This window comes from Sapajus apella, unplaced genomic scaffold, assembly GCF_009761245.1.
Source record: "Sapajus apella isolate SASKATOON/1434 unplaced genomic scaffold, GSC_monkey_1.0 scaffold2, whole genome shotgun sequence".
In the NCBI taxonomy this organism is placed as follows: domain Eukaryota; kingdom Metazoa; phylum Chordata; class Mammalia; order Primates; family Cebidae; genus Sapajus; species Sapajus apella.
The window spans coordinates 79,417,973-79,436,860 of record NW_022436942.1 but is presented as its reverse complement, the minus strand read 5'-3'; the positions used below and the strand labels follow the sequence as shown (position 1 = coordinate 79,436,860).

At 44.3% G+C, this 18,888-nt stretch overlaps 1 protein-coding gene across 3 annotated transcripts in view; it reads right to left on the bottom strand.

Annotated features, from left to right (window-relative positions):
* Positions 1-5,981: 5,981 nt before the first annotated feature.
* P2RX7 (purinergic receptor P2X 7) overlaps positions 5,982-18,888 on the bottom strand; it is a 47,037-nt gene continuing 34,130 nt past the window's right edge. Inside the window, exons 10-13 of one of the 3 annotated variants that reach the window (XM_032242067.1) lie at positions 18,174-18,239; positions 17,940-18,089; positions 15,138-15,239; positions 5,982-6,514 (exon numbers count right to left, since the gene is read on the bottom strand). In XM_032242067.1, the coding sequence (XP_032097958.1) occupies positions 6,425-6,514; positions 15,138-15,239; positions 17,940-18,089; positions 18,174-18,239 (408 nt within the window). In that variant the 3' untranslated portion in view covers positions 5,982-6,424. Of the gene's footprint in view, positions 6,515-6,547; positions 10,273-15,137; positions 15,240-17,939; positions 18,090-18,173; positions 18,240-18,888 lie in introns of those variants that run through there. The other 2 variants (XM_032242051.1, XM_032242060.1) reach the window with 2 other exon arrangements.

Genomic DNA, 18,888 nt, shown 5'->3' with positions numbered 1-18,888 from the left:
GTGTGGTCACCTCTATTCTACTTTCTGCCTCCATGATTTTGCCTATTCTAGGTAATTCATGTAAGTGAAATCATACAAGATTTGTTCTTTTGTGTCTTGCTTATTTCATGTGGCATAATGTTTTCAAGGTTTCTCTATGTTGTAGCATGTACGGAACTTCTTTTTTGTTTGTTTTCTTTTGAGATGGAGTATTGCCCTGTTGCCCAGGCTGGAGTGCAGTGGCATGATCTCAGCTCACTGCAACCTCTGCCTTCTGGGTTCAAGCTATTCTCCTGCCTCAGCCTCCTGAATAGCTGGGATTACAGGTGCCCGCCACCACGCCCAGCTAATTTTTTTGTATTTTTAGTAGACACAGTGTTTCACTGTGTTAGCCAGGATAGTCTCGATCTCCTGACCTTGTGATCTGCCCGCCTCACCCTTTCAAAGTGCTGGGATTACAGGAGTGAGCCACAGAGAACTTCATTTTTTTAAATGGCCAAATACTATTCCAGTGTATGGATAGACCACGTTTTGTTCCTCCATTCATCTGTTGGCAGGTAACTGGGTTATTTCACCTTTTGGCTATTGTCAGTAATGCTGCTATGAACATTCATGTACAAGCATATATTTGAGTACCTGCTTTCAGTTCTTTTGGGTATATACCTAGGAGTGGAATTGATGGATCATATGGTAATTCTATGCATAATTTTTGAGGAACTGTCAAACACAAATGCTAGATTTGTATTGAAAATATATTTGTCACAATTAAACAGAATGAAGAAATATATAATGTTAGCTACATGCCAAATCTTAATTGAGTTACTCAAAACAAACTATAGTAGAGGAAAAAAAATGTTTTTTCTTTTTTCTTTTTTTGAGATGGAGTCTTGCTCTGTCGCCCAGACTGGAGTGCAGTGGCATGACCTCAGCTCACTGCAACCTCTGCCTCCTGGGTTCAAGCAATTCTCCTGCCTCAGCCTCCTGAGTAGCTGGGACTACAGGTGCATGCCACCACGGCGGGCCAATTTTTGTATTTTTAGTAGAGACGGGGTTTCACCATGTTGGCCCAGATGGTCTCAATCTCTTGACCTTGTGATCCACCCACCTTAGCCTCCCAAAGTGCTGGGATTATAGTCGTGAGCCACTGTGCCCAGCCCAAGATGGTTTTTAAGCGTGATTTCTGGATTTCAGAAAATGCCACTAACATTTCCTGATGTCTCCAAATGATAAAATTTATTATTTCCAGGTGCGGTGGCTCATGCCTGTAATCACAGCACTTTGGGAGTCCAAGGCAGGTGGATCGCCTGAGGTCAGGGGTTTGAGATCAGCCTGGCCAACATGGTGACACCTTGTCTCTACTAAAAATACAAAAATTAGTCAGGCATGGTGGCAGGTGCCTGTAATTCCAGCTACTGGGGAGGCTGAGGCAGGAGAATTGCTTAAACCTGGAAGGTAGCAGTTTCAGTAAGCTGAGGTTGCGCCATTGCACTCCAGCCTTGGCAACAAGAGTGAGACTTCATCTCAAAAAAAAAGAAAGAGTTTGTTATTATCTATAACATATTCCAAGGAGGAATGAGGCAGTTCTTCTTTGTCTCCTTAAATGTGCACTGAAGATTAAAGATTTTTAATAAATACTATCTCTTCAGGAAAAAAAAGATCTTGTTAAAAGCTCAGATTCTCCTTAAGCAAGAAATGTCATACATGCTGTGTTCTGCCTTGAACATCTGCCCGTGTCATTAACTGTCTTTCTGTGGCATCATTTAAAATAGCTGCAAACTCTTCTGTTATATGAATGTGCCATAATTTACTTAACCGAACTCCTCCTGTTGGACTTAAAGGAATTTTTAAAAAGTCATTTAGCCAGGCTGGGGGTGGTGGCTCACACCTATAATCCCAGAGCTTTGAGAGCCCAGGTGGGAGGACTGCTTGAGGCCAGGAGTACAAGACCAGCTTGGGCAAGATGGGGACACTCTATCTTTACAAAAGGAGAAAAAAAAAGAAAAAAAAATACATTTTAATGAGTCTTCCTTTTCTTTCTATCACCACCGCCAATTCAGTAGTACAGGAGGTAGCTTATTGAGACACTCCTATATAATCCCAGCAGACTCCTAAGTGATGTCACTACCCCAGGCTTCCCCTCCCATCCCGTGTCCTCATGTGTGTCTGAGGGATGTTCTTAAGTCATTGCTTCTCTCATGTCCTTTTTCAGACCCAAGAATGGCTCTATCTTAACTTTGCAACTGGCTCAAACATCTCGGCCTTTTTTTCTTTTTGAAGGTTTCCCCAAATCAGTGCCACTTAATCTCCCTCCGCTATCATAGTCATTTCTTTCTGGGCCTGGCTTGTGCCACTCGTCCTGTTGGGAATGCCTCCTTTCATCCCACTGTTTCCAGCCCCTTCCTCCAGTGAGAGTCTGCTTATGTCTCATGAGCTTCATAACCCTCCTAAGGCTGTGCTTGCCTGTGTGAATTTCACCTTTCTTTGAGCTTCTGTTTCAGTGAAACGGGACCACACAGTTTAGGAGGCAGTAAGAAAACAAGCAAGTCTGTGTCTCTCAGAGCATGGTTGCACTGGCCATCTGACAGTTCCTGGGACACACTCATTTCTTTCCTTTTCTTCCTTTCTTTTTTTTTCTTTTTGAGATAAAGTATTACTATGTTATCCAGGCTGGCCTCAAACTCCTGGGCTTAAGGGATGATCTCTCGTTGCTGGCATTATAGGCATATGCCCAGCTCTGGGACACTCTTTTCTCTCCCACTTCTCAGCTTTGTGTTTGCTGTCGCTCTTCTTGGAATGCCCATCTTTCAACTCATGACAGCAGGCTCCTTCTCGATATTCACATCTAGCATAAATGCCACTTCCTTGGAGAAGCCCTCCCTGCCCCCTCTCAGAAGTAACTCCCTTGCTCCTATCATAGGATCCTGCTTGTTTCTCTCAAAATCTATTCCAAGCTGTCCTCAACCCATTTCTTTTCACTATGATTGCCTGTCTCCCCCACCGCACCTAACCTCCCAAAGAGCCTGTCTTATTCACCTGTTCACCCCCAGCTCCTGCACAGTGCCGGGGCGCTCAATAAGTGCAACCTCATAATGAAGGGATGAGGTTGGACAGATGGGGAAGGAGAAGGGAGACATCAAGGTTTTGAATTTTGGCTTGGGAAGTTGAACTCATGGCAGGTGGTGCTACTCTCTGAACTTAGAGCCCTGGAAGTCACATGTGGGTGGGTGGGGTGAACAGAGATCATGATTTGTCTTTTGTATCTGTTAAGTTGCCACTAAACCATTTAAGTATAGAATATCTGGAGGTGGTTGGATATATGGGCCTGGAGCTCAAGAGCGATGCTTGGGCACCAACCAAATCATAAGAATAGCTACCATGGCTAGACTCATGAAAAGCTGCCCGAAGCCATGTATTAGTCTGTTCTCAGGCTGCTAATAAAGACATACCCAAGAATGGGCAATTTATAAAGGAAAGAGGTTTAGATGACTCATAGTTATACAGGGCTGGGGAGGCCTCACAATCCTGGCAAAGGCAAGGAGCCGCAAAGCCACATCTTACATGGTGGTAGGCAAAAAGAGAATGAGAGCCAAATGAAAGGAGAAACCCCTTGTAAAACTCTCAGATCTCTTGAGACTTATTCACTACCACAAGAACAGTATGAGGGAAACCACCACATGATTCAATTGTCTCCCACTGGGTCCCTCCCACAACACATGGGAATTATAGGAGTACAATTCAAGATGAGATTTGGGTGGGGACACAACCAAACTGTATCAGGCCACTTGGCCAATAAGTGACCAAGCCAGGATTTAAACCCAGGTGGTCTGTTTCCAGTGCCCACACACCACTGGGATGAGACAGGTGTGGAAGGGACAAAAACCAAGATGAGTTCCTTGCCTCTGAGGGGCTTATTGTTTTTTGGGGGAAATAAAACATAAATATTCATGACTTACCAGAATGAACAAGCCTGCATAAGAGCCCTGTTAGCGTGAGTTGACCCTTATCCAGGCTAGGTGCGACGCTTATTTGGTTAAAATGGTGAGTCAGCATCAGCCTCCTCCTCCGATTCCTGAGGCCTCAGGATCATGTGACTATCATAATTCAGTTAAGTTAGCTAAGGATGTTGGAAATGCAAAATCCTCTCCATAGATCATCATTTATTTTGGAACTATGATTCATAGCCCTCAGGAATGAAAAACAGGAAGCTGAAAGGTCATAGTTAAAGTGAAAGAAGATGGGAATTTCTAATTTTTTCAAAAAAGAAAAGTTGAATTAGGGGATCTTCCTGAATGATGACTGCATGGGATTAGAATATGGGTTGAGAAACATACAAACAGCAGAGGGTGAAACCCCACCTGGTACATTCAGGTAGGTAATTTGAATAAACGGGGGCGGTGGTCATGGTTCCTTACTGCCTCTAATAGGCAGGGCTTTGTGTGCCCATGACTTTGGGCAGAAGCCAGACCAAGATTAAGTTTTTAGGGCTGCTGGTTGGCCTGGAATTAGATATTTATTTAATTTATTTATTTATTGAGATGGAGTTTCACTCTTGTTGCCCAGGCTGGAGTGCAGTGGTACGATCTTGGCTCACTGCAAACTCTGCCTCCCAGGTTCAAGTGATTGTCCTGCCTCAACCTCCCAAGTAGCTGGGATTACAGGCGCTGGCCACCATGCTCAGCTAATTTTTTCTATTTTTAGGAGAAACAGGGTTTTACCATGTTGTCCAGGCTGGTATCAAACTCCTGACCTCAGATGATCCACCTGCCTCAGCCTCCCAAAGTACTGGGATTACAGGTGTCAGCCACTGCCCTGGCCGAATTAGGGATGTTTTAATAACCTCCCCTTTACCTCAGTGGTGAGGGAGGGATTCCCAGTTCCCACCCCAGCGTTCTGGGGATGGCTAAACACGTGACACCCAACACTGGGCAGATGAGATTGGCAGCAATTTTTGGTCACACACACTCACAGCTCAGGGAGGAAGACTCCCACATGCCGTTCAGGGCCACACAGAAACAGAGTGAAGGGCCACACAGAAACAGAGTGAACAACTAGGGCCAGTGGGAGCATGCTCTGTAGCAACAAGAGGGTGAGGAGGACCTGGTTTCCCTGACGGATGTGATTGGCTCATTTGGACAATTCCATGGGTTAGCAGGAACTGCATCAGGTCTGTTCGATAAGGAAGGTTGTTTCACTGGGCACCCTTGGCCAAGGGAGGACTGGGAGAGAAACTTGGGGTTAGGCTATTCTAGGCACTCCTGATTTCACCTGATGTCAAGGCAGCACCTCATACGAGAGCTTGATTTTAGGCCTTACACCGCAGGGTGGATACCCAGTGGGCCCTGCTGACTGCCCCTCGTCTCCTGATTTCCTGCACTCCTTCCTGTGATCTGAAGCTCAACAAGCAGTCTCATCCCTGCCAACTTGGGGCAGGGGCTATTCCAAAATTCAAGGCACACCAAAGCTTTTCCTCCTTTTCTCTTGCTGCTGATTTTCCCCCCTTTTTTTGGTGACTTCCCAAGAGGAAGAGGAGGGAAGAAAAGAGAAACATTCTGTTTGGCCGCATATGTGGGACAAATGTTTCATGGAGTAGGGAAAGACTGAAACAAAAACAAAGACCATATCCACCACCGCTCCTAGCTCATTTTCCACACAGCGATCGCAGTGAGCGTTTCCAAATTAATATGGCAGCTGGGAGCAGTGGCTTACACCTGTAATCCCAACACTTTGGCAGATCACTTGAGGTCAGGAGTTTGAGACAATCCTGGTAACATTCTCTACTAAAAGTACACAAATTAGCCGGGTGTGGTGGTGCATGCCTGTAATCCCAGATACTCGGGAGGCTGACGCAGGAGAATCACTTGAACCCATGAGGCGGAGGTTGCAGTGAGCCAAGATCAAGCCACTGCACTCCAGCCTGGGCAACAGAGCACGACTCTATCTCAAAACAAACAAACAAATAAATAAATAAATAAAAATCAAAATTAAGTATGATCTCACCAGGCTCCTGTTTAGAACCTTTACATGGCTTAGGTCTTAGGATAAAGACAAACTCTACCGTGACCCACAAGATTCCAGGAAGCCAGCCCCTGCCTGCTTCCAACCGTGACTCATGCCTCACTTCCCTGTCCTGTTTATGGCACATACAGGTCTCTAAGTTCTGTAAACCTGCTATGCTTTTCCTGCCCCAGGACCTTTGCACATACTGATCTCTCTGCCTAGAATGCTTCTGCCTTCCCCATTCACTATTTAAGTAGTGCTTATCCTTTAAATTTTAGCTAAAACATTCCTTCCTCAGGTAGGCTGATCGCCCCAGTAGGCTAAATTCCCCTGCTATGAGCTCTCATGGCATCATTTGCCTCTTCACCATGACACTCAGCACCAGTTGCCAGATTCCATTTGCTGGAATTATTTTTCATCTCTTCATATTTTCACGAGACCAGCAACCTTATTTATCCTTGATCTCTAGAGAGTGTCTCAATGAATAGTTGTTGAACGAATGTGTCAATGAATGAGTTAACTGTGATTTGGGGACCTTCTGAAAAGAAAGGAAATAAAGAGAAGATTTAAATAAATTATACATCATTTTTTTTTATTATCAAAACAGTCACATTAAGGACACTTACATTACCAGGATAAAATCAGGAAGGGTTTAAAAAGTAATTTCCCATTCGAATGAGGAATGAAAGTTCATTACCGATATTATGTGAAATCAGCCAAGAGAAAGCAGATCCCTTCTTTTCTGAGACGAAGATCCCTTCTTTTCACAGAGACGAAGCCATGAATACTGGCAGTTACCATAGCAGAAGAATAAGAAAACACATCCTACAAAATGTGACTCCCATCACCTTTGGAGATGACATTATTTTCTACAGTAAACTAAAAATAAGAATACAACTATGACACCTGTTATTGTGGGACGTGTGTGACATGTTACACAGTTGGAGTGACATGTCACTGTCTCGCCCAGAGCGTCAGTGGGGAAGGTGAGAAAAGCAGATGGATCCAGTGATGATTTGTAATTTCACATTTTAATTCCATCTGTGGCCTCATTAAGGTGATAGAAATATACTAGGAATAAGGCACCAAACACGAAGGTACAAAGGCCCAGAGGCCATCAGAATGGAAACCTGTCACAGTGACATAGAATTCCTGGAGTAAAGAAGTGTCAACTCCAAAGAAATTATATATAATAATGCACTTTAAAAAATATCTTTGAAAAGGTAGTGAAAAATCAAAGTTCAATCTGGCATAATTAACTTGGTTCCTGAGTTTAAAGCCAGATAAAACCCTGTATTGAAAAACATTTGTATTCATGCTGTTCTACATGAGTAGTGTAGAAAGCTGCTGGTTTTTAAAAGGGATCAAAATGGTAACTCTTGGAATATGTATAAAAAATTCACAGATCCTTTATCAGTCACAATATTTAACGGTGGTCTCCAAACTGTTCGACTAAATGGTTTTTGTTTAGAAACAGTTAAATAGCCAACTCTGATGACAAAACCAGGAAAAGGAAATCCTAAAGCAGGATCCTAAAACCTGTCACTATGCATTTTCCTATTCTTAGCAGTTGATGATGGAAATGGTAAAGGTGTGGTTGCGGGTTGTTTTTGAAGTAGCTGGCGTCCAGACTGCGTCAATTCTGAATGACTGCAAAGCACAGGCTGTTAACGGCCTCAAGGCAGCTTTTTAGTCACTTTCAGTCATAGCATTGTTTTGTTTTGTTGTTGTTTTTTTTTTTTTTGAGATAGAGTCTTGCTCTGTCATCCGGGCTAGAGTGCAGTGGCATGATCTCAGCTCACTGCAACCTCTACCTCCCGGGTTCAAGCGATTCTCCTGCCTCAGCCTCCAGAGTAGCTGGGATTATAGGCACCCACCACCACGCCCAGCTAATTTTTGTATTCTTCATAGAGATGGGGTTTCACCATGTTGGCCAGGCTGGTCTTGAACTCTTGACCTCATGATCCACCTGCCTCGGACTTCCAAAGTCCTGAGGTTACAGGTGTGAGCCACAGTGCCTGGTCTTCAGTCATAGAATTGTGATGAGGATTGGACTGCCTTGGGTAGCTCAGAGTTAGATTTGATGGATTCCAGGGCTGGTCGGGTGAGTTAACTGATTTGGGCTATAACCCTTCTCGAACTGTCCAGTGGAAACTGAAGTTCCTGAGGGTTCCAGGGTTGGCCTGGGCTCCCTAAGAACATTAGAACCAGGGAAGGTGTGGGCTGAGTCTGTGTGCCCATTCGTCAGGCTTGCTCTCTTCCAGTTATCTGTTGCTGTGGAACAAACAGGCCCAAAACTTAGTGAATTAAGATAGCATTTTGATTTTCTAGATTTATGGAGAAGTTCTTACTTGGGATGTATCATGCAGTGTCAGTCATATGTTAGCAGGGTCCAGAATCACCTGAAGACTTCTTCTCTCTCATGTTTGGTGACCAAGCTTGGATGGCCTGAAAGCTGGGGCTGGTCAGGCACTTTCCACATGGCTGCTTGGGCTTCCTCATAGCAGGGCGGTCTCAGGATTGGCAGACATTTTTTTTTTTTTTTTTGAGATGGAGTCTCGCTCTGTCACCCAGCCTGGAGTTCAGTGGCATGATCTCAGCTCCGTGGAGCCTCCACCTCCCAGGTTCAAGCATTTCTCCTGTTGCAGCCTCTTGATAGCTAGGGCTACAGGTGCCTACCACCATGTCCAGCTAATTTTTGTATTTTCAGTAGAGCTGTGGTTTCACCATGTTGGAGAGTTGGGTCTTGGACTCCTGTCCTTAAGTGATCGGCCCTCCTCAGCCTCCCAAAGTGCTGGGATTACAGGCTTGAGCCACCACACCCGACCAGGATAGACAGACTTTTAAATGGAGTCTGGCATCCCCGGTAGCAAGAGTTCCAAGGGACAGGAAGTAGCAGCTGTCAGTCTCTTAAGACCAAGATCTGAAACCAGCACAACATCACTTTCACTTTTGGATAAAACAATCAGAGCCACCCATACTCAAGGGGAGGAGATAAGACCCTTAGGTCCTGGGGGATTTGAGTGTCAAAGTATTTGCGGCCACCTTTAGTCCTCCACATTCTCCAACCATAACCAAAAAGGTTTGTTTTTAGTTGGACATTATCCTAGTCTGACCTCATAATGAAATGTTTTGCATTCACATAGCTCTTTACACATCAACGAGACAGTTCATGTACACTTAATTTATCCTCACAGTATCTCTGAGATAGTAGTTGGGCAATGGGGAAACGGAGGCAGAGGTGAGAGGACTAGGGCCACACACAGCTTCCTAGGGACAGAGTTGAGACTTACATCTGAATCTCTCTGCTCTGTGTCCAGGCAGAGGGATTCTGGTTGGTTTCACCAGGTTACTTTGCTCTCAGACACAGAGTGCTACAGAAGATGAAAGCACATTTCCCTTTGGGTGAAAATGTGGCCACAGAGCTTTGCAGGGGATGTTCAAGATGCTAGCAAAGGTCATGTTAATATGGCTACTGCAGCCCCCTGCTGTCAGTAAGGACTTTAGTTTTATTTTTTGAGACAGGGTTTGCTGTATCTCCCAGGCTGGAGTGCAGTGGCGTAATCTTGGCTCACTGAAATCTCCGCCTCCAAGGTTCAAGTGATTCTCGTGCCTCCGCCTCCCAAGTAGCTGAGATTACAGGTACGTGCCACTATCCGTGGCTAATTTTTGTATTTTTAGTACAGATGGGATTTTGCCTTGTTAACCAGGCTGGTCTCCAACTCCTGACCTCAGGTGATCTGCCTGCCTTGGCCTCCCAAAGTGCTGGGATTACACACATGAGCCACGCATCTGGCTTCAGTAAGGACTTTTGAAGCCACTGTACTGCCCTTGACTCTTGGGAAACTCTCTCCGGATCCTCCAGCGGCAGCAGCTGGGCAGGATGGCAAAGTCAGCCATGTCCTGGGAGCCGAAGCGCCAAGTGGCGTAGCACCTGTAGGCACAGTGCCGCAGCTGGCTGTTGGTGGAGTCCACATCCAGCGCCAGCAAGGGGTCCTGGTAGAGCAGGAGGAACTGCAGGATGTGCCTGGACAGGACCAGCTTCCTGAACAGCTCTGAGGTGGTGATGCAGGCCCCCGGCTTTTTCCGGCAGCATAGCTCCTCCAGGCACCTGTGGCTCTCTGGAAGTTGGGATGGGAGGCAGCTTCCACACTGGCACCAGACTGGGCTGTCCCTGGGTCTAGGAGTCGCCTCCTCTCTAAGCAGCTGCATCTCCTCTGGTTGTCCAGGAGTAGGGGGTGGGTCATGGAGGGCCAGGGGCAGCTTGGACAAGTCTGTAAAGTCCACTGGAGGTCTCTGAAAAGGTAAATTCCCAAACTTATTAGCAAAGACAACCCTTCAGGTTCTAGGTTCTTTAACTTTATTAACTTGGAAAGTTACATTTAATATCACATAAGTTGTAGCAGCTGTCATTTATTAAGTATAGCTGTCAGGACCCTGCATGTGTTCTGTAAGCATTACCTCATTCAAGCCTTTGAAGATGTTTGTGAGATATGTATCCTTGTCTCTATTTTACAGATTTTTTTTTTTTGAGAGGGTGTCACTCTGTTTCCCAGGCTGGAGTGCAGTGGTGTGATCTCGGCTCACTGCAATCTCCACCTCCCACGTTCAAGCAATTTTCATGCCTTAGTCTCCTAAGTAGCTGGAACTACAAGTGCATGTCACCATGCCCAGCTAATTCTTTCATATTTTTAGTAGAAAAGATTTCACCGTGTTGGCCAGGTTGATCTGGAACTCCTGACCTCAGGTGATCCGGCTCTCTCACCCTCCCAAAGTGTTGCGTTTACAGGCGTGAGCCATTGCACCTGGCCTATTTTATAGATTTTGGAAAATGAAATTCAGAAAAGCCTGGCTTCTGTTGACATGTCGCCTCTTGGCCTGACCACCCTATCTAGCAGCTTTTCTCCTATGTGATTCTCTTATCACACCATGGTATTCCACATTCTTCACAGGACTCAGCACTACTGGAAATTGTCTTATTAATTTATGTGTTTACTTGGTGATGATCCTTCTTCCATACGGAAGCAGGGACGCTGTCTGCTTTTTTACTGCCATATCCGTGATGCCTGGGCCGGGGCCCAGCGCATGACAGACAGGAAATACTTGTTGACTTAGCACCACTCTCTCTTTCCCACCATGCTCTCCCTTCTGGCAAATCCACTTTTATTTTATTTTTGAGACGCTGTTTCATTCTTGTTGCCCAGGCTAGAGTGCAATGGCGTGATCTCGTCTCACTGCACCCTCCATCTCCTGGATTCAAGTGATTCTCCTGCTTCAGCCTCCTGAGTAGCTGGGATTACAGGCGTGTGCCACCACACCTGGCTAATTTTGTATTTTTAGTAGAGATGGGGGTTTCACCGTGTTGGTCAGGCTGGTCTTGAACTCCCATCCTCAGGTGATCTGCCCACCTTAGCCTCCCAAAGTGTTGGGATTACAGGTGTGAGCCAGTGTGCCCGGCCAAATCCATTTGTTATTATCTAAGGGAAGTTGCTGTGGTTGCCACGTCTATTCTTTGTGACATACCCTTTCATTTACTGGATGAGGAAGGCCTGAGTCAAGAACACTAAAACTAAATGGTTCTTGTACATGAATGCTCATAGCAGCTTTTTTCACCACAGCCAAAGGGCAGAGACAACCCAAGTGTCCATCAACTGATGAATGGAGAAACAAAACATTATGTCCACGCGATGGAATATTATTTAGCCATAAAAATGAATGAAGTGCTGACACCTGCTACAACACTGATGAATCTAGAAAATACAGTGCGGCATGAAAGAAGCCAGGCACAAAAGGCCATACAGTGTGTGAGTCCATTCATAGAAAGTGTTCAGAATAGGCAAATCCAGAGAGACTGAGAGTAGATTCGTGGTCGCCAGGGGCTGGGGGAAGTCAGGATGGGGAGAGGCTGCTTAGCGGACACAGGTTTCCTTTTGGGGAGATGAAAGAGCTCTGGAACTAGAGAGTGGTGATGGCTGCACAGTGTTTTGAACGAGCTAAATGTCACTGACTTGTACACTGTAAAATGGTTAAAATTGTAAATTTCATTACATATATTTTACCATATGCACATGAGTGCACATACACACACACATACACACTAAACACAGTTGTGTGCCACATAGTGACATTTTGGTCAGTGATGGACCACATATATGAGAGTGGTCCCATAAGATTACACTGGAGCTGAAACATTCCTATCCCCGGTGACATCATGTATGTCATCACATCGTAGTGCAATGCAGTATCATGTTCGTGGTGATGCTGACGTAAACAGACCTACCTCACTACCAGTCGTATAAAATATAATTATGTACGGTACATAATGTATGATAATAAACAGCTTTGTTACTGGTTTGTGTATTTACTATACTATACTTTTTTATTACTTTAGAATGTATTGCTTCTATTTATTTAAAAACAGTTAACTTTAAAACAGCCTCAGGTATGTTCTTCAGGCGATACCCAGAAGAAGGCATTGCTATCATAGGAGATGATGGCACCATGTGTGTTATTGTCCCTGAAGACCTTCCAGTGGGACAAGACATAGAGGCAAAATATGGTGATATTGATGATCTGGACCCTAGGGTAATGTGTGTATTTGTGAATTGGTTTCTTTTCTTTTGAGGTGGGGTCTAGCTCAACTCGGCTCACTGCAACTTCTGCCTCCCAGGTTCAGATGATCCTCCTGCCTCAGCCTCCCAAGTAGCTGAGATTACAGGTATGTGCCACCACACCTGGCTAATTTTTGTATTTTTAGTACAGACAGTGTTTCACCATGTTGGCCAGGCTGGTCTCAAACTCCTGACCTCAAGTCATCCACCCACCTCAGCCTGGATCACTTTTCAGAACATATCCCCATCATTAAGTGATGCATGACTGTAGTTCACTTCATACCCAAATCCAACAAAAACATTACAAGAATGGAAAAACTTTGCCCAGTGTTTCTCAAGAAGAGATATAAAAATCTTAAATATTAATGAATGGAATTCAGTAATAAATACAAAGAATAGTACAACACATTCAAATTGAGTTTACTTCAGGAATGCAAGGTTGGCTTAATATTTGAAAACCAATCAGTACAATTCAACACATAACAGAAAAAAAAGAAAGAAAGAAAGAAAACTCATTGCTATTTCAAAAGGAGCCAAAAAAACTTTTTGTTTTTAAGATGGAGTCTTGTTCTGTTGCCTAGGCTAGAGTGCAGTGGTATGATCTCAGCTCACTGCAGCCTCCGCCTCCCAGGTTCAAGCAATTCTCCCACCTCAGCATCCTGAGTAGCTGGGGTTACAGGCGTGCACCACCATGCCTGGCTAATTTTTGTATTTTTAATAGAGACAGGGTTTCACCATGTTGGCCAGGCTGTTCTTGAACTCCTGACCTTAGGTGATCCACCCGCCTTGGCATCCCAAAGTGTTGGGATTACAGGCATAAGCCTCTGCACCCAGCCAGAAGAAAAAAAAAAAAGCCATTATTTAAGAAATCAGTATCCATTAATGGTGCTTAGCAAACTAGAAACAGAAGGCAATTTTCTTATCTGATAGTGCATTCTTAAAAACTCACTGCAGGCTAGGTGCAGTGGCTCACACCTGTAATCCCAGCACTTTGGGAGGCCGAGGTGGGCAGATCACCCGAGGTCAGGATTTGAGACCAGCCTGACAAACGTGGAAAAAATCCCATCTTTACTAAAAGTACAAAATTAGCAGGGCATGGTGGTGCATGCCTATAATCCCAACTACTTGGGAGGCTGAGGCAGGAGAATTGCTTGAACCCCAGAGGTGGAGAGGTTGCGGTGAGCCAAGATGCACCAACAAGAGCAAAACTCCAGCCCAAAAAACCAATAAAAAAATACACAAAACCTTTCTCCCTAAGATAGGGAATGAGGCAGAGATGGCTGCTATTATCACTTCTGTTCAGTATTGTACTGGAGGTCCTAGTCAGTGTCATAAACACTAGATGTCAGGAAGAGGCAAGGAAGGATTCCTCCCTAGAGCCTTCAGATAGAGAGGGGCCCTACCAACACCTTAATTTCAGACTTCTAGGCTCCAGAACTGTGACAGAATATGCTTCTGCTGTTTTGAGCCATTTAGTTTGTGGTAATTCAGCCTTAGGAAATTGAAGATGCACAGCAGCCGGAACCTCTGGGGAGAGCGCTAATGAGAGCAACCATTTTGCAGCACTGTTTGTTAGTATCTCCTAAAACTAAACATATGTCTGCCTTATGACTCGGCAGTTCCACTCTTAGGTAATTGCCCGCCTACTAGAGTGCCGTATGTTGACCATAGCAGCATTATTAGCATTAGCCCCCAGCTGGACACTACCCAAATGTCCATCAACAGTAGGATGGCTGAATAAGTTGGATGTTGATAACATGGAACTACACAATGAGAATGAATTGTGCACAATGTCATGAACAACTCTCACAAAAATAATGTTGAGTAAAGGAAGCCAGACACTCAACTGAGTATATGCTGCTTACACACTACATGATTCAATGTCAAGAAAATTCCCGCAGAAATAAAATTAATCCTTAGATATAGGATAATGATTACTTTTAAGAGAGGGCGGTTGGCTGGGCTTGGTACAGCTGAGGTGGGAGGATTGCTTGAGACCAGCCTGGGCAACATAGTGAGACCTTGTCTGTAATTAAAAAATACTTTTTTTTTTTTTTTTTTGAGACAGATTCTTGCTCTGTTGCTCAGGCTGGAATGCAGTGGCACAATCTTGGCTCACGGCAACCTCTATCTCTCAGGTTCAAGCAATTCTCCTGCCTTGGCCTCCCGAGTAGCTGGGATTACATGTATGCCATCACGCCCAGCTGATTTTTGTATTTTTAGTAGAGACGGGGTTTCACCATATTGGCCAGATTGGTCTTGAACTCCTGACCTCAAGTGATCTGGCTGCCTTGGCCTCCCAAAGTTCGGGGATTACAGATGTGAGCCACCGTGCCTGGCCAAATTTTAAAAATTAAAAAAAGAGAGAGAGTAGTGATCGGAAGGGGGCATAAGTAATTTTCAATTGTTTAATCTGAGTGCTGGTTCCATGAGTATGTTTACTTTGTTAAAATCCATTAGTTTTGATTTGTACAAGTTTCTAGATGTGTTTATATTTAATAGTAAATTTTCTTTAAAAAAAAAAAAGAGAGCAAAAATGATTTAACTTACTGGGACTTCTTGGCCCTTGACATCTTGCAGTCTTCTCCCTAGGAGCTGCTGGTTCACCATCCTAATGTGGGATTCATCCACAAAGGACACATACTTTAATGTCTATAAAAAGATGATTTAAAAGTTTACCCGCTTTTGTACAGAATTATCAAGAATTGCCTATCTAAAGGCAATTGTTATTCCCTTTGCCAAATGATAGACTATTAAACAAGCCAGCCCCAAACTCTCATTAACCAAGAATTAATGATTTCTGAGTCTAAAGGTAAATCAGAAATGGAACGCCATGCATCTTTTTTTTGGGGGGGTGTGGGTTGGGGAACGGAGTCTTGCCCTGTCTCCAGACTAGAGTGCAGTGGTGTGATCTCAGCTCACTGCAGCCTCTGCCTCCCAGGTTCAAGTGATTCCCCTGCCTCAGCTTCCTGAGTAGCTGGGATTACAGGTGCCTGCTACGCTCCTGCCTTGGCCTCCCAAAGTGCTGGGATTACAGGTGTGAGCCATCAAGCCCTGCTACCCCACACATCTTGTAGATTCAACACAGCCACAGCTTACTACTTAATGTTTTTACATTGGATCCCCCAATTGCTGCGTAAAATTCCTTTGGTATATTCTCTCAATTTCAGTGACTCTAGATTCAGTATCTCCAGAAAGTTGTACGACTGCAACTTTAATTATTGATATGTTTGTTAAATTTCATCTCATCTTGGGCCATGAAGTGGTGATTAGTTTTAGCTGCAGAGATTAACTTTTATTTCAAATTGCAAATGCATGTACAATGGACAGTGAATGGTGCATTCAGCTGCTGGAACAGGACAATCATGTTCTTAGATGAGGGAAAGACAAAGAAATTGTCTTTGTCTTTAGGCACCAGAGATTTCTCTTTGGGGGAAATCATGGAGTTGAATGCAGAGGACCTGCTTAATAAGGTCCAGATTAATCAAACCAAAACAATACAGATGATGCTAAAATCCCTGTGACTACTCCCCCACCCTAAGCTCCTTTCCAGAAGCAACTGCTGCTACAATCTCGTGTACATATATACACCCACACATATGTATAGGTATGTGTGTGTACACTTGTGTATATATAGCATATACATGTAGAAAATATATAGATTAACTTCTGTGTCTAGTGGTGTTTTTTAAACCTGTATATCATATATATTGTTTGATGGTTTGCTTTTTTTCCTTTTAACAAAAGATCTTGGAGATCTGCTCTCCTCAAGTCATATATATTCACATATGTATATATGTATATGTATGTATATATATATATGTATGTATTTTTTTTTTTTGAGATAGAGTTTCCCTCTGTCACCCAGGCTGGAGTCTAATGGCATGATCTCAGCTCACTGCAACCTCAACCTACCAGGTTCAAGCAATTCTCCTCCCTTAGTCTCCCAAATCACTGGGATTACAGGTGTATACCACCACGCCTGGCTAATTTTTGTATTTTTAGTAGGGACGGGGTTCACCATGTTGGCCAGGCTGGTCTCAAAACTCTTGCCCTCAAGTGATCTGCCTGCCTCAGCCTCCCAAAGTGCTGGGATTACAGGTATGAGCCACCGTGCCTGGCCTTGGGCCAATTATTTAACCTTCCTGTGGCTCAGTTTCCTCATCAATAGAAAGAGATAATACTAGCATCTGTTTACATCAAGTGGTTGTGAAGATTCAGTGAGTTAATATATAAAGCATTTAGAAGTGCTGTGTAAATGTCTGCCATTATTATTATTATTATTATTTTATTTTTTATTCTTTTTTTTTTTTTAAAGATGAGGTTTCACTGTATTGGTCAGGCTGGTCTCGAACTCCTGACCTCAGGTGATCCACCCGCCTCAGCCTCCCAAAGTGCTGGGATTACAGGCGTGAGCCACTGCGCCTGGCCTATGTCTGCCATTATTATTATCTACCTCATTTTTTTAAACTGGTGCCTGGTATTCCTTTCTATGGATTTACAATAGTTTCTTTCACCATTTACCTATTGGATATTTGGTCAGATGCTATTTCTTCACTGTTAATAATCATACATTATTAATAATGTAATAAACAACTGAACATTTTGTATATGGGTACTGCTTGGGTACTCATGTGAGTGTTTCTCTAGGGCAGGTTTGGAGAACTGGAAATGCCAGGCTGTAAAGTATGTCCCGTTTAAACGTTGTTAGTCACTGCCAAATGGTTCTCCAAAGTCATTCCTCTTCTTTTCTTTTTTTTTGTTTTGGCTATACCAATTTAATAAATGACAAAACAAGCCAGGCACAGTGGCTCACATTTGTCACCCCAGCACTGTGGGAGGCTGAGTGGGTGGATCATTTGAAGTCAGGAGTTCGAGACCAGCCTGGCCAACATAGTGAAGCCCCGTCTCTACTAAAAATGCAAAAATTAGATGGGTGTGGTGGTGTGCGCCTGTGGTCCCAGTTACTTGGGAGGTTGAGGCAAGGAGAATCACTTAAACCTGGGAGGCAGAGGCTGCGGTGAGCCGAGATCGAGACACTACACTCCAGCCTGGGTGACAGAGCAAGACTCGGTCTGAAAGTAAATAAAAATAAATAAACGAATAAATATATGACAAAACTGACAAGTCCTGGACATAAAAATTTGCCTTCCCTCTATCTTGCCCCTCCATGTTTGTTTCTATTCTCCTCCAAGACCAAATAATTTATCGGAGATACAGTTGATGGGGGAGAGCCCGGAGATGTACCCACTGCAGGATTAAGCCTGTGATTTGGGCCTAACTTTGTTCATTTCTCAGTGATCTCATGGAATCTCTCCGTGTCCTGGTGTCCTATGAACACAGCGGCCTCACCGGCTTTGGCTCCACGATGGACTCGCACTTCTTCCTGTAGTAGTATTCATTAACCATGCAGGGCCGACAGCACTTGCACCGGGGATAGATATGGGAGCGACAGCAGTTACTGGAGTAAGTGTTGATGAGAAAGTCAATGAACACAGTGGCCTGGGGAAAACCCAGACAGGCGCCATGTTAGTCACTTCCTTCTCCAAAGCATTTTCTTAAAGCGCAGAAAAGAGAATCTCTTACCAAACCGAAGTAGGAGAGGGTTGAGCCGATGTACACAACCAGCTGGATAATGTCAAATTTTCCTCCCTAAAAACAGAGTGGGAGAGTTTACTCAGGTGAAATTCAGAGCAACGCTCTTTTGCTTTAACATGCAGTTGTTGGTTCTATCAGGGAGTGGAGCCTCGTGCTGGGACTTGGATGGATGTGTTCAAGTGCTCGCCAAGTCAGGGACTTATGCAGACGGAAACTGTGACTCTCAGGCATCCTGCTTCCTCTGCCCAGGGCGTACCTGGACCCACAAAGGTTTTACATGAACAAGCACTGGGGCCCACACATTAAGGGGAGAACCACTGAAGGTCTGTTGTTTTTCCATACAGGGCGAGGGTTTCAGACAAGCTTCTCCTCCAAGAGGTTTGAGATTATTTCAGAAGCAGAGGGAAGGAATGTCTGCACAGATTCGTCTCTCAGGTGGCCTTGGGGTTTTTATTCCCAGTGGTCTTTGCGTTCTCTCAGCTCTATCTCATTGCTTCTCATCCTGCTTATCACCATCTTACATAAACAACATACTCTTGGACAGGGGGTCGTGGGATCTGTTGATTTTTGCATATCTGGCATCCCTTCCTTGCGTCTTCAGAAGACAACACCCAATTTTCTTTTCAGTCCATGTAGTCTGTGTGTGTGTGTGTGTCTGTGTGTGTGTGTGTGTGTGTGTGTGTGTGTGTGTGTGTGTGTGTGT